The sequence below is a fragment of the Nematostella vectensis genome, chromosome 12 (assembly GCF_932526225.1).
Source record: "Nematostella vectensis chromosome 12, jaNemVect1.1, whole genome shotgun sequence".
Classification (NCBI taxonomy): Eukaryota; Metazoa; Cnidaria; class Anthozoa; order Actiniaria; family Edwardsiidae; genus Nematostella; species Nematostella vectensis.
The window spans coordinates 10732526-10747425 of NC_064045.1; the positions used below are offsets into that span (position 1 = coordinate 10732526).

A 14900-nucleotide genomic window follows, 5' to 3' on the forward strand; every position below is an offset into this window, starting at 1 on the left:
CCCGGATGGATAATTTTCTGTATGTTTCTTTGTCAATTTTATCAGTACCACGATAATTCAATTAAGAGACTTAAATATATACAATTTTGATCATTCTATAAATTTTTTTAAGGAAAAATAAATTTTGGAGAATGTTTTAGAGAAGGAGCCAACGCAGATGCCCTGCAGAGACTGGACTCCAGCTCAACCCACGTGACAATTTCGCGGGCAAAAGGCGAGAAATCGAACATGGAACATCGATCAACTTAAATACAGACAATCTTTCAATAAGATATTTACAATTCTACAACGGTCGATCTCCAGAAAAATGGCTTCAGTTGTGTCGTGTACCCCTCCTGTTAGTCCACACAGCCCTGCTAAGAAGAAAGCAAAGTTTTCTCTGCGTTTGAAAGGGAAGAACAAACCGAAATCAAGCGATGACAGCCCTAAGAAGTTGCACCCAATATTTTCTCCCGTGTCTGAATCACCGGACAAATCTACGCTTCCGCAGCCCCCTGCATTTGTTGGGCTTAAAAACAGAAGCAATTTATGCTATGCTAATGCTGTGATACAAGTGTTACGAAACTGCCCAGGTTTTGTGGATTTTGTCGGCGATCTTGATAAGCAAATGACCACAGAGGCAAGTAGTCGCTCATGAGTGGGGGGGGGGGGTAGGGGTGATGGAACATGTGGTTTAAGGTTTAATACCCTTTGGTGCAAATTTCATATGAATGTATAATATAAAAAAACATAGAAATCCCAGTCAACATTTAGATACACATACTCCCCTACCTCAAAAAAATTACAAATTAACACCTGGGATTGGGATGGAAAATTTCTCTCATTCAAATATTTTTTTCCTATAAGAACATCCAGCCTTGCCTGAGCTCTCACTCACTTTATTAAGTTTTATGTTACACCAAAATTCCAAGAAAATGATTTTCCAAATTGATGGCCATAGGGTGGTGGTGTGTAAATGTTGAGAATCAAGATGGCTGCCAGAATGCATGTGCGTGATAGCTAGTTATTATAGGCCTCTTTAAACCTAGCTTTTATGGTTTAGGGTGATGAGTGCCATTCAAAAGAGGAAAGCAAAACTGCAGTTATGGTGGAGCAGCTTAGCAAGGTACACACAAAGATACGCTGGAACCTGGTTAATAAGGACATCCTTATGACCAACAATTCCTTAGAACCTGGTTAATAAGGACAACATTATGACCTACAATATTTAAGAACCTGGTTAAAAAGGACGTCATTATGACCAACAGTACCCTAGAACCTGGTTAATAAGGACACAATTATGACCAACAATACCTTAGAACCTGGTTAAAAAGGACGTCATTATGACCAACAGTACCCTAGAACCTGGTTAATAAGGACACAATTATGACCAACAATACCTTAGAACCTGGTTAATGAGGACATCATTATGACCAACAATACTCTAGAACCTGGTTAATAAGGACATCCTTATGACCAACAATACTCTAGAACCTGGTTAATAAGGACATCCTTATGACCAACAATACCCTAGAACCTGGTTAAAAAGGACACCATTATGACCAGCAATACACTAGAGCCTGGTTAATAAGGACATTATGACCAACAATATTTTAGAACCTGGTTAATAAGGAAGTCATTATGACCTATAATACCTTAGAACCAGGTTAATAAGGACATTATTATGACCAACAATACCCTAGAACTTTGTTAATAAGGGCGTCATTATGTCCAACAATACCTTAAAACCTGGTTAATAAGGATGTCATTATGACCAACAATACCCTAGAACCTGGTTAATAAGACCAAGGCAGGGACCTGCAAAGCTGCTCTTAATTTCTGTGTCCTTGATGCACATTGTCTTTATTTGTGCTATGTTAATGCACCTCTCCACCAATCAGAAAGTGCACAATATGTCAATTATTTTACAGTGCTTTTCTCTCCTGTAGCTTTTGCACCAATTAAAAGAGATAAAAGATGACTTCATTGAGAACAAGGAAAACTGTCTGCATCTTTTTCAACGTGCAGGACGCTTGGTGCTTGCCGCAGACCCAGCTGACTTTATGGAATCATTCAGGTAGTTAAAGTCAACAAAAAACAGTGCATCATTACCAATGTTGAGCCCCTTAAAATTGTCTTGTAGCCCATAAAAAAGAAAATTATGCCCTTTACGCCAAGATTTCTCCCCCTCCCTTCTTATTTACTTGCCATCCCAAAAAGAAAACACAATGATGATGGTAATGGCAATGAGAAAGTGATAAAATAAGCTATTTTCTGTTTTATTTACTTGTTTTTATAATTCCAAATAAGGGAATACCTTGTTTTTGCCAAAACAATGTATGAGATAATTGGGTCTACTGCAGGACCCTAACCCTAAGTCCCATCCTTTCATTCATAACTTTTGGAGAGATTTGCCAAGGCCTGTAACTTCTGTGTAAACTGTTGGCCATCAATTGTCTCAGTGCCAAGTGTTGTAAGTGGTTACACTGTAGACCTCAACTAATCATTTTTATTATTTCAGGCAAATTTACTCCATTTTTGAAAACCACCTCCAGCATGACTCTCAGGAGTTTCTTCGAACCTTGATAATTGCTCTGCATGAGGCATCAAAACTCATAAACAACAACAATAATGAAGTCCAAAATCAAAATGCAAGCTTGCAACAAAAGCCAAAATCTAAAGCAAGAAAACAACTGATTCTCAACAAAGATGGTAAATTCAGCACCAAAGAAGTCGAGGAAGTAAACATTGTTGAAGAAATGTTTCAGGGTAGACTTGTTCATGAAACAAAGTGTCTAACATGTGAAAACGCCAAGCAGAGGTTTGAAGATTTTCAAGATGTCAGTGTCCCTGTTCATGAAGACCAACAAGCCATTGATGCTAAGAGAAAACTTATGTTATCCCCAACACCCAAGAAAGACGAAACTGTTAAGAAACATACTTTAGAATGGGCTATATCACAGTTTGCTACTGTGGAGGTTTTAAAGGATAATAACAAGTACTTCTGTGAGAACTGCTGCACCTACACTGAGGCAAGACTTAGTACATTCTTTGATCTGCTACCACAGGTGCTGACTCTACATCTGAAGCGATTCACGTCGGTCTACTCGGGGTAAGAAACTATGTCTCATTTTACAGCTGACACGCTTTGTTACAGTAGAATCTGCATTTTACAATATGCCTCGAGAGAAAGAAAATGTATCGTAAAATCGAGATATCACAAAGATGTCGTGGATTTTATGATATATATGAAAATCTATTGAAAATATTGTTGTAGTGAGGTTTGGTTAATTATCAACTTTAACAAAATAGTGATATTGTAAATGTACTCTGTGTAAGACTGTACAGTTTACTCTTTTCGAAACTGTAATCTGTATTTAACACAATCTGTCAAGTAAAAAAAACGATTGACTGTCCAGTACATGTGTGGTATCTTGAGTTTTTCTTTCTTTGTTAATAGAAAGAAATTTTACATTTTAAATTCATTTAAAATTGGAAGACAAATTATGTGTTGAAATTTCAATATAACTATCCAAAAACAAATTTTTATAATTTATTTACCAAAATTCAATTAAAAATATTGGATTAGCTTTCAAAAATCAGCCAATGGAGATGGATGCTCTCCTACACTTTGTATTTTGCTAGGATTGACAAAATGATATCTGACCAGATGGTCAAATAAGGGTGTCCTTAAAGAAAAGTCTCACTTTTAAAATATTATATGTTTGTTTGGGTCCCATATGATACTGACAGGGATTTCAATTAATTAATTTTCTCATTTTCTTTCGAAGGCTATCTCCTGGCTTTGTGTCAAAAATCACCAGCAATCTTGAGACGCCATTGATGCTCTCCGTTTATGATTGGTCCTCCGAGGCTTGCCGGAAGAAATGCACCAATTATGAGCTGTTTGGTATTGTGATGCATTCTGGGATGACTTCATGTAGTGGTCACTACCAAGCGTATGTCAAAGTGAGGTCAAATTTGACAAAATTAGTCGCTAACAACAGAGGGGTAGAATGTCATAACCAGGAAACTGTCCAGAGAAAAGGCTTAACGAATGAGGAAAGCCTAGATTGCTCTAAGAAGCTACAAGATAACACTGCGGTGAATGATGAGAGCGAATGCTTTTCGAAACATCAAGTTCAGTCCAGTGGATACGATTGTCGCAATGAGCAATGCAGTGAGAATACAAAAGCAGCTGAAAGCTACCAGGTTAAACAAGAGCTTTTAAACCAAGAAAAGGACAAAGAAATTAGTAGGGATGGTTTAACACAATCAAATGAATGTGAGGGTAAAGATAGCCAGTGTGATAAGAAGAAAATAAAAGGGGTAAGGAAATCTCTAAGGCGATTATCCAAAAGCAGAAAGATATCTGAGTCGACACCAGCAAGTCTAGAAGCAGACGACAATGAAGTTGTTAGCAGTAATGCTTGTAAAAGAGCTAGGTTAGAGCAGGTCACCCAACCCACGGCCACTGAGAATACAAATAACGCAGAACAAACAACCTGTTCTTTTGGATTGACAAGTATAACCAAATTCTTTCACAAGTCAAGAAAGAAGTCGATATCCACGACAAAAGATAACGAATCTTCCATCAACATCGTGAGTAATTCCGAAGAAAATGACGTTACTCAACGTTCTACAGATTCATCTATCGGCAGCGCGCCGCACCTTACCGGTACACAATGCAAAGGAGGTGCTAGTTCGACCTGTAACAACAGTCCACTGTCACGCTCTATGTCACACAACCCCCAATGCACTAAGAAGCTACAGCGATCACCGGCAATTCGACAACTGACTTTTCAAGTCGGGGAAAAGGGGGTAACTTTGAGTCGAGAATCCCCTAAAAATAAATCTGCAATGGCAGAGGAACGCGACATTGTAAAGTCTAAAGACGAGGGTGTTGTCCCGAATCAGGATAGACGCAATGAGGTCCAAGAGGAGGGCCCTAAAGGGTCCTTATTGGAGAAGGGCCTTAAAGGCCCCTCGTCGGCGACTGGCCCAAATGGATCCACATCGGGGAAGGGCCCTTATGGGTCCTCACTAGAGAAAGGCCGTGAAAGGTCGTTATCAGAGTGGGTACACTTTGATGACTCGGATGTGTACCTTGTTGACGATGCCGATGTTGCATCGCTTCTATCGTCTGCGGAGTCCTCGTTTACGTCACCTTACCTTCTGTTTTATAGAAGATGTGACATCTAGTTGTGCCTTTGTACAGAGTGAGTCGTAGTGGAGTCCTCGTTTACGTAACCTTACTTGCTGTTTTATAGAAGATGTGACATCTAGTTGTGCTTTTGTACAGAGTGAGTCGTAGTGGAGTCCTCGTTTACGTACCTTACTTGCTGTTTTATAGAAGATGTGACATCTAGTTGTGCCTTTGTACAGAGTGAGTCGTTAGCGGAGTCCTCGTTTACGTCACCTAACTTGCTGTTTTATAGAAGAGGTGACATCTAGTCGTGACTCTGTACAGAGTGAGTCGTAGTGCAGCATATAGAAGCTTATTTATTCAATATTTGATTGAGGTTAAAGTGACTTCTTCATTTGTTGTGCGTCTAGTTTATGCACGGTGTTTTAACTTTGAGTTTCCTAAGGGCCACACTTTTAAAAGGCTCATATTAAAGCCCATTGCAAACGACTGAAAGATTGCCGGCAAAAATAGACAGATCTACTGGGTTGCTGGTTTTTATGAACCTGATATTTCTGGAAAACTGCGAGTGCCTAGAACTAGTGACTAAGAAAAATAGAACTATTATATCCGTTTATAACAGTCAGAGAATCCATTAAGTCTCGAGTGAGGCACATATAATAAATGAACGAATTTATACAAGAAAACGACCTTGTTTATCCAACCTACTTGGACCATTTTCCTTTTGTCAACCTTATTCGAAATGGGTATACACAAAACTTTTCATTGTCTTGTAGCATACACTGGGGTAGCCATGTTAGTTGCCTGTGTGTAGACGAACTCACAAATATAGACTTTAAAGGACTTTATCCGTGAGGCCAAGTCGTTTTTCACGCAGGCTACCATGTTAGCAGTGCTGTTAGCGCCGTTTGCACAGGGATTTCTTATCTTTTTATATATCAAGCCGCAGGCAAAAGGAACCATAGAAATGAATTATTCATTTCGGATTTCGTGTGACAGCTCGTTCTCTATCAAGGCATAGCTTCTTTAACAGACAAATAAGAAATTTTTACTGCGATATGTAATCTTACTGAGATGGTTTGGTGAAAACTGCAACAGGACATTTCTATGTTTTGGCCATCCCAAACGAACTATATTGGATAGTTATCAAAATTCTCAGAATTCACTGTAAATAGTTTTATAATTAAATGCATGCATTTTGTCAATATATACTATAATAAAGAGCAGATACGAGATAATGCAAATTTTAGAATACACTTGTCCACTGATTGTCTCTTTTCCGGTCAAAGCCAAATATCGAAAAATCCATATAAATCCACTTCTGCTTCAAAACACTTATAAGCACAGCACAGAATCTATTGCCACAAGACTTAATGATGCCCTAAGGAATCCTCCGAATGTGGCGCTGCAGCTAAAAAGCTGTATTTTTTAAACCAGAGTACAAGCAACTCTGACAATGTTGACTACCACCATGTTAAACAAGTAGATTAAGACGAGCTATTAATCAACACAAGGTTGAAAAAATATGTTGAACGCCTCTGTGATACAGAATTGCGCTGACGTTTCGAGCGTTTGCCGTTAGTCGAAGCAAAAAAATATGTTGGTCTTAGGCCTTATTTCAATTTGTCTATAGTCTTTCTTAATATACCACATTAGGAGGCGGTGCGAAAAAAACGCAAAGAAAAACGCCAAAAGTCGATAACCGTAAACCGCACAGTCTAGAGAAACCGCAATACATCGGAATAAAATACGAAAAACCGCGCCAGATTTAAAGCAAAACCGCATCCCTTATGCCCCCCCCCCCCCCCCCCCCCTACAGTAGATCGGTAGCACTAAGCACTGTTGTGGGGAATAGGGTATGACGACACAGCGGCGGTATTTCACTTTGAAGTACTAGAAAAACTCGGTCATTCTATTCGAATATAGCCATGGCAATATACAGTGTATAGAAGTACCGCATTTTTTAAAGCAAGAGCTGCCAAATAAGTATTTTTGTGTATTTTACCACGCGGTAAAAGTCTATAGTGGTGGATGAAGTTCACCAACCATGTTGGAAGTACAACGCGTTTTCATTAGTATAGATTTATACGCCCAGGAATTTTCAGAGGGGAGGGGGGGGGGGCGTAAAATGCCCTTTTTCCCTAACAGTTACTGTATTTATTTTTTCCAGGGGGTTTCTAATCCCAGAGGGGTGGGGGGTCATACCTATTTTCTGGAACTACACATTGGAACATTTATGCGTCTTGATACTTCTGTTTCTTTCTTGGTTGTTTCTCATTTCCTTGCTATTTCTATTGGGGTGCATATTATACGTGGGTTTTCGAAGTTTTTTTTTTTTTTTTTTTTTTAAGGCCCTCAAAATTGGGGTGCGGATTATACGCAGGTGCGCATTATACACCGGTATATACGGTATTCATTTTTAATAAAAAGAGCTTCGATTGGACAAAATACATACAGATTAAAAATATCTTAGTTTAACGCTGCCGATGATACGTTTAGCATTTAAGATTCCTGAAATTACAATTACTTATTTTATGTATTATACCATTGTATTTGATTTCATTACATAGACCTATTATCTGTCTTTTTTAAGACTTATGGGACGCACCTAAAACGTCATTTTCTTCTTATTATTATTATTTCTACTATCATAACTAATACTTTTTTAGCCGCGTGGCCAGGATTGTCTACGGGGCATGCGCACTTGTAGATATGAAGTAAAAAAATCCGCGTGTAATAACCTAGATTTTTCCAAGTCTGGCAAAACAGGTTTTTATATGTTGGGGTACTTACTAACAATTAAGGCACAATAAATTCTTTTTTTTTTCTTATAGGTTCTTAATTTTTTCCCAAGTTGCTTAATCAACAGTAAGATTCATAATAACAGAAGTGTGACCGAATATACACCTATTTCAATAAAGGTTGTCAGTGCAAATAGCGATTGGCAAAATGCAGTTCTACGACCGAAAGTAACCATGCGTCTCGAAGAATATAGATAAATCAAAACATTTATCCATTAAAGGTTACCAATGCTTGGCTCTGACATTGCTTGACTTTATTTAACACCTTTAGTTTTACGAATAATTAGTACCAATAAGCAATTTGCCATTCGCCATTTGCACTGACAACCTTCATCCACTATAGAGAATCCACCTGTACGTATGTTATATCTGTAACCTTTTCTTTATGGAAGATCAAAATGTTTAGCAAATTTATATTTCAAAGCCCAATATTTGGTCTCACTTTTCATGGAGTAAATATTGATAAAAGAACATTTTGAATTTTTTGGCTGGGTAGGTTCTTATATTTCGGGGTATTAAAATCCTTCTCAAATCTTAAATCACTAGGTTCTTACATCCGTTTTTTTTTAACTGTATTGACAATTCTGAAAAAAGTTTTTGAATAAGAAAGAGCATATTTTGGCGACCCCGGGGGTGTGGTCCCCTGGCTATTAGTCTGGGTTCCGCATATTAAATGGCATAGTTGTTTTTATATATTCACTGGACGAGCGCCGTCGGCCGGGCTACTAACAAAAAACGTAGCTTCTTGGTATCCTTCCTGCAAACAAGAAAAAGAAACATTTTTATCATCCAGTATAACCGTAACATTTGGAGGATCCTTAATAAATACATAAATAAACCTGTCCAACCCCTTATTTTCAGACATTTTTCCGCATTATCACCAGTTTACGTCGATTTACGGTCGAGTACGTAACAATTTCCGATGGCTTTTAACGGAAAATGCGAAAAATATTTTAACATTGTAAAAGCAATGTGTCTATTGAAAGTTTCTTTGAGGATGTGATTGATAACTTGAGCGGGTGGCCTCTTTTGATTCTTTTGTCTTTTATCGGTTGAGGTTTCCGTCAACCTTCGGGAAGTAAACTGGTGACAGTGCGGCTTTTTAAAGAATATAAGGAAATAAAGGGAAAAAATAATTAATCCCCCCGCCCCTTCATGAAATCCTTGCCCCCTTTTTGGGACGGCCTGGATATGCCCAATCAGTCAATGGCCGTTTTATGATGTGTAAGCTTGAAATGAGGTAAATTTCGTTAAAAAAAGGAATAACAAATAAAAGACGGAGAAAGAAGCACAGTTCCGCCTCGTTTTCGCGCCTGTGACCTCGACGCCCTGGGTTTCTGAGGATACGTGACTCGCTTAGTTTCAACACGTTTCCAGGCCATCGGCCTTGCTATGGTAGCATTCTCAATGCGTCTCCATCGCCTTGATTTTCAATAGTTGGTACGCGCAAATACGTCTTCGCCTCCTTGTCATTCTCCGTTTCCTTCCCTAGTGAAAAGGTTTCGCAAATTTAAGTATGGAGACTTACCTTGATGTGGGCCTTACACTTTTCAACTGAGTCCCGCTTGAGAAGTGTCACGGTGCATCCGCCAAACCCCCCGCCGGTCATGCGAGAGCCATAGACGCCTTCTACTTCGAGAGCAAGTCTTACTAGAGTGTCAAGCTCTGTGCAGCTGACCTCATAGTCATCTCTAAAGAGAGGAAATACAAAGATGAGAGTCGTGACCAATATAGCAATGACTACTTTACTTCTAACAGTAATTTTCTTTGAAATTGTAATTTCTCTTCTGGTAATATTTCTCCAAATAAAAAAATAAAAACCAAAAGGTATTGAAAGAACGCAAAACATGCCTTTGATCTATAGACTGGTGGCCATGTGTAAACGTTAGAGAACCAGAGTCAAGGCGTATCTAACTCTTCGCTGAAGGGGTGGGAGGGGGGGTTGGCTCAGATACAAAGGGGGGAGGGGGTAATTATTATTTGTTACATATGGCTTTCTGGCAGCCCAAAAGGGGGGGGGGGATTTAAACCCCCTAAACCCTCCCCCTAGATCATTATAGAAACTGAGAACATCAAAAGAGGGTGTGTAGATACTGGAACATCAAAAAGGGTGTGTGGCAATTCCCGAGCAATCGCTCTAACAAAGTTAAAAATTCATAGGCCATACACTATGTTTTAAAGCAACTGATTAACTCGCAGTGTTGAAAAGCTATGTGCAAACAGTGAAACATAGTCCTGGGGCTTTAGGATAGTGAGAGCAGAGGATGGATCAGTCACAGCGAAAACTAAAAACCCTGCTAACTCGTTGTGCAGAGCGGTAGCAAGGGGTGGGCACTGGGGGCACGTGCCCCCCCCCCCCTCCCAATATTTTCAAAAATTATAAAGAAATGACCAGTAGGGGTGTGGCTGTGCCCCCATTGTTTTCTTAATGTTTCTGTATCGTCCCCCCCCCAATAATTTGAGGCTTGCTACAGCTATGTTGTGATCCTACCTCAGTGAGTTGTGACTTTCAACCATTAACTTTCCGAAGGCTTCATAGTCATTGTTTTGAAGGACGGATGAAGCATCACAAGTTCTCTTTATTTCACCCACAACATGTCGAGCTCTGCAATAAATTTCCTTCTCCAGCTTGTCCTCATTAGCTGGAAAAAGACAAGAACATAATGAAAATATTATTCTTTTCATAAGTGTCTGTAAATATTTGCCAATTCAAGTTTTAGTCAGGCATGTTTCCAGGATTGGCCAAGGAGTTGTGGGCAGTCATAGGCTCACCCTGCCCACCCCCACCCCCCCCCCCCCCCCCCCCCATGTTTGCGCCAGTTAGTTGCACTACATAAGACAGTAAAGGGCAGTAACACCTATGGTGCCCTTATTTTATTTATTTTGAAATTATAAGAAAATGACCAGAGGGTTATAGGGTTATGTATTTTTCTCTCTGTATTTTGCCCCCAGCTCAGTTTTTTTTTAGGCCGTTTCAGCCTTGCAGTATAGAACATATTTATGGCAGGAGGTAAATTTGTAGAATCTAGTTGCATTTTACATCTTCTAAATATTCAAGCTGAGGGGGAGAGGGTGCTGGATCTGCTACTAAAACAAAAATGAGTTTCTATATGGTAATGCAAAATACCTTGATTATTAGACTGATAAAACCGAGGTTCAAGCAAAACAGAAGAAACCAAAGCACATACACAGCGAAATTCAAGATGAAATCATTAGGAAGAAAAAAGTTAAATATGTTGCATAGGTATATAATTCAGGTTTACGGCAAAAGTTATATCTCTTGGGTATATTCAATTACCTATAAGCTCATCCATTGACACCTCACGCAAGCTTTTTTTGCCCATAGCAGCAGCCGCTTCCTCACAGTGTCTCCTCCTCGTAGGGTATTCACTTCCTGTTAGCTTGTGATGGACGTTGCTATTGGTTACAAGGATGGCTAGGTCAGGGTCTGCTAAGGGAATCAACTTGTAATCCATGGATCTAAAAAAAGCAGAAATTATTACATGCTATACGTTTATGTCTGTCTATGGCTACTAAAAGGCTTCATTCACCCCACCCATCCCCCCAAACTGCTCAACTAAGAGGTCAGCTCAAATGAAAAAAAAAACATTTGAAAAAAATGTCCCATCGAATTGGTAAACGCCCCTCCCAACTACAGATCTTGGCTAAGGGCCTATAGTTTGAATATTAAAAGGAAAATACAATTTTGCGAGCCACAAATATTATGTAACTGCCAAAGAAAGCTCCTTTCTATCTGTTTTGTAGAGGTTAGCAGTGGTTGAAGGTACACAAAGATTGCAAAACAATCTAGACCTTATTGTCCCTGCATGTCACAGGATCCCAAGTTAAAAAACAAAACAACTTGAAAAAAAGAAAAAAGCTGTCCAGCAGGCTTAAGAAAACCAAATACATATAAAAATAACAACAAAGCAAAGGGGCACGACAACAATTCGATAAACAGGTTAATGAATATTCAAAACATCTAACCCTAGCCAAGGAAAAGAATAACTGAGCCCAACCAGCTCTTGCCTAGGATGTCTGATCGACAGTATCATATGCTGAACGTTTTCAGATTTCCCAAACCTTGGCCACTTTTTACCCCAGTAAAGGGCTCAGGCTGGAAAGATCAGTAAAATTGCCCTGTTTTCAAACAGGCATAAAACATGCCATTTCAACTTTGTGTTGATTTATTTCCTTACCTGCAATCTAAAAGCAAGGCATTGCCCTTCTTCCCCATCACCGATATAAACTGATCCATAATTCCACATGGCATTCCAGCAAACTCATGCTCTGCCTTTTGGCAGGCCAATGCCTTGGCTTTTAAATCTTTCCTCACATGACCACTAAGTTGTTCAAGAAATGTAAACATTGCCACTTCCAGTGACGCTGAACTGGACAGCCCTCCACCAAGTGGCACTGATGTTGCTATGGCTGCATTAAAAGCTGGAATTGGTGAACCAAAGTTGGCAATAACTCCTTTGATGTAGTTTGCCCAGGATGGGTTACCAGGAGATAGTGGTTTGGCAGGAGAGGGGAGGGGGAACTCTATGTTGTCTGGGCCATCAGTGCCTTCAGCTGAGGTGACAATTTTGCAAGTCTCTCCGTCAACTTTTGCACCCACTATGACAGTCACTAGATCGAGAGCCTAAAAGAAATGTGAACAAATTAAGTAGTTCATTGGAATAAGGTTCATTGCAATAAGGCGGGGGTGGGGGGGAGATAGATAAGTTCATAGAGTTCTCTGGCGATTTTTTACACGTTTTATTGAAAAGTTGTTATTTTGAATATAAAAAGGGTTAACCCATTGACTCCTGGCTTTTTTTGAGCTGAATTTACAAAAAACAGACTGAAAACAGATACCTCCCCCCCTATTCTGAGTTTTATACAGCCCGTCAAAGTCAAACACAGCTGCACCTAGTCAGCGGTATCCAAGCTTTCCAACAGTGCTTTGCGGTCCCCACTTTTAATCCCTCGTTTTTGTGCTGAAGCCAGCATAAGTTGATGGTTGCTTGTATTTTTCATCAAAAATACAGCTATGAGCATATTAGGAGAGTGTAGGACATCATGAAGTCTTTTGGGGCATAATTGAGTGCTTTGCTTATGGATATTTGCAAGCAAAGGTGGATTCATGATGATTTTTTCTTGTTTGGCTTTGCCTGGATGAGAAAATAATTTTCTAATGAATCACCACAGCTCTCCTAAATGCTGTCTTTTCTGAAACCAAATTGATTCCAAAATTGTTTAGACTGCTATTCTGGGTCTGTATGACCTGGAATTGATTTGTTTGGCTTCAAGGGTGAAAAGACTTATAAAAAACCATCTGACTTTGGGGAGAGGAGTGTTGACTGGCCCTCCCCTTGTGAATTTTCCCCTGGATCTCCCAGAATGCTTTGCAATTATTTGGCTTAAGAGTAGATGCCAACACCTTGGTTGGATGCATATCTGCAAGACCATTTATCCCTTAGACTGATGCCTGAGTATCTTCATCTTGTTGTGTTTATTTTGCATTTATGAATTTTTTGGGTTGTGGATACTTCCCAAAGCCGGTACAGGCCGGTTGAGGGGTCAATGTGTTAAAGTTCTTAAAACCTTTCACCTATATCAATCTAGCCAAAAGAAAGCATAGATACACATACAAATTCTGAAAAGGGAATTGAATTTGATTGAGATTTGAATTTTCTACAGATCTTTGATAATTTTCCTGGCCATGCGAAAGGAGGTTGAGTCAAGTGAATAATTTCAAGTTTTGGCTGGAAAATCTGAAACAAGGTATTTTTCTTAAATCCGTTAAAATTCAGAGACAGCAATACCACAAATATATTGGCGAAATGTTTTCTATTACAATGCTATCCACAATGACGCGAAGAGTGATTTAAAGTCGAGAATTGTATGCGAAAAAAGAAAATATCGTTTTGTTGTAGGTTTCAAAAACAGCACGCGCTCGTGAGAATGTCGCCATCCTTGATTGCGAATGCAGCGCGCGCACAATGCAAAAAACAATTCAAAGACTAAAAATATCTGCTATATTTGGCAGATTTGTTTCCTTTAGTTAAATAATCATTTGAATACCAGGTTGAGATATAAAGGTTACGGTTAAAGTTGTAACCACACAACGTTCTTTAGCAATAACTAAAAAGACATGAAGACGGGAACCGGTTTAGCGCGCGCATATGTTTTCTCATGTAATTTGGTTGACATCCCGATCTACGTCACAAATGACTGGACCCTGGCCTTTCAGTTCACGGCCTTTTTTCCGAAGGTTGACCAAAATACCTCAATATTACAGATTTGAGTTATTCGCGCGGACGCGTGTTTTATAGGGTACATACGAACGACATACCATTTGGAAGATGAAAATGTAAAGAATCAACTCTGAAAGGTTATATGGACTTTAAAAATGCAGGGTCTATATGATTAATCTAACTCGCAAGCGAACTAACTAGTAAAGTGAATCACACACATCAACAAAGAAAAGAATACGCAGTTTGCCTTACCATTGGGAATACGAAACCCTCGTTGTAGTCTGTGTGTTCTCCGATCAGATTCACACGTCCAGGAGCGCATCCCCCTATCTCTGGCTTACTGCCGAAACGTTTTACAAATAGCTCCGTTGATTCTTGCACAACGCGGCCCGCCATGTTGAAACCATCGGGTTTCCTGTCACAGGGTACCCGCGTCATAAGATCATGACCTTTCAGTTGTTGTTTTTCGAAAACTAGCCTGCTTATTTCTTTTTAATATTTAAAAACAGAAAAGCAGTTCTCGTTAAAAAAGAACAACCTCTTAATATCGCTTTGTTTGCTATACATGCTCTTTTTGTGTAAAGATCACCTACATAGTTGAGTGTAAAATTAATAAGCACCCCCATCCTATGTAACATAGTCGTGTATTTAATTTCTTTATACAAAATAAATGTGCTATATTATGTTTGAATAAACTTTCATCGTCTTCTCTTGATCTTGACTGTTGACTGC

At 39.2% G+C, this 14900-nt stretch overlaps 2 protein-coding genes across 3 annotated transcripts; one reads left to right on the top strand and one right to left on the bottom strand.

The window, feature by feature from the left end:
• Positions 1–167: 167 nt before the first annotated feature.
• LOC116613971 (ubiquitin carboxyl-terminal hydrolase 1) lies at positions 168–6377 on the top strand. The gene is made up of 5 exons (XM_032374496.2): positions 168–619; positions 1043–1105; positions 1929–2056; positions 2501–3091; positions 3771–6377. The coding sequence occupies exons 1-5, from the start codon at positions 308–310 to the stop codon at positions 5179–5181; spliced, it is 2505 nt and encodes an 834-aa protein (XP_032230387.2). The 5' UTR covers positions 168–307; the 3' UTR covers positions 5182–6377.
• A 1153-nt stretch (positions 6378–7530) lies between these two features.
• Positions 7531–14594, bottom strand: LOC5506095 (galactokinase). Of its 2 annotated transcripts, XR_007305172.1 has the most exons (7): positions 14421–14594; positions 12126–12571; positions 11225–11406; positions 10418–10568; positions 9455–9617; positions 8303–8683; positions 7531–7636 (listed from the first exon to the last, which is right to left on the bottom strand). XR_007305172.1 is itself a non-coding variant. In XM_048719405.1 (6 exons), exons 1-6 carry the CDS (start codon positions 14562–14564, stop codon positions 8615–8617), a joined length of 1155 nt encoding a protein of 384 aa, XP_048575362.1. In that variant the 5' UTR covers positions 14565–14594; the 3' UTR covers positions 7531–8614. The 2 variants fall into 2 exon arrangements, 1 of the variants encoding a protein (XP_048575362.1); XM_048719405.1 differs by having other exon boundaries at positions 7531–8683.
• Positions 14595–14900: the final 306 nt, after the last annotated feature.

Bases quoted from the DNA above. Each gene is read 5' to 3' on its own strand.
- LOC116613971 (XM_032374496.2), top strand. From the start codon at position 308: ATGGCTTCAGTTGTGTCGTGTACCCCTCCTGTTAGTCCACACAGCCCT. The intron at 620-1,042 runs GCAAGTAGTCGC...TTTATGGTTTAG, and splicing joins ATAAGCAAATGACCACAGAG to GGTGATGAGTGCCATTCAAA. The intron at 3,092-3,770 runs GTAAGAAACTAT...TTTCTTTCGAAG, and splicing joins TTCACGTCGGTCTACTCGGG to GCTATCTCCTGGCTTTGTGT.
- LOC5506095 (XM_048719405.1), bottom strand. From the start codon at position 14,564: ATGGCGGGCCGCGTTGTGCAAGAATCAACGGAGCTATTTGTAAAACGT. The intron at 10,569-11,224 runs GTAATTGAATAT...GTCTTTTTCCAG, and splicing joins GTCAATGGATGAGCTTATAG to CTAATGAGGACAAGCTGGAG. The intron at 9,618-10,417 runs GTAGGATCACAA...TCCTCTCTTTAG, and splicing joins GAAAGTCACAACTCACTGAG to AGATGACTATGAGGTCAGCT.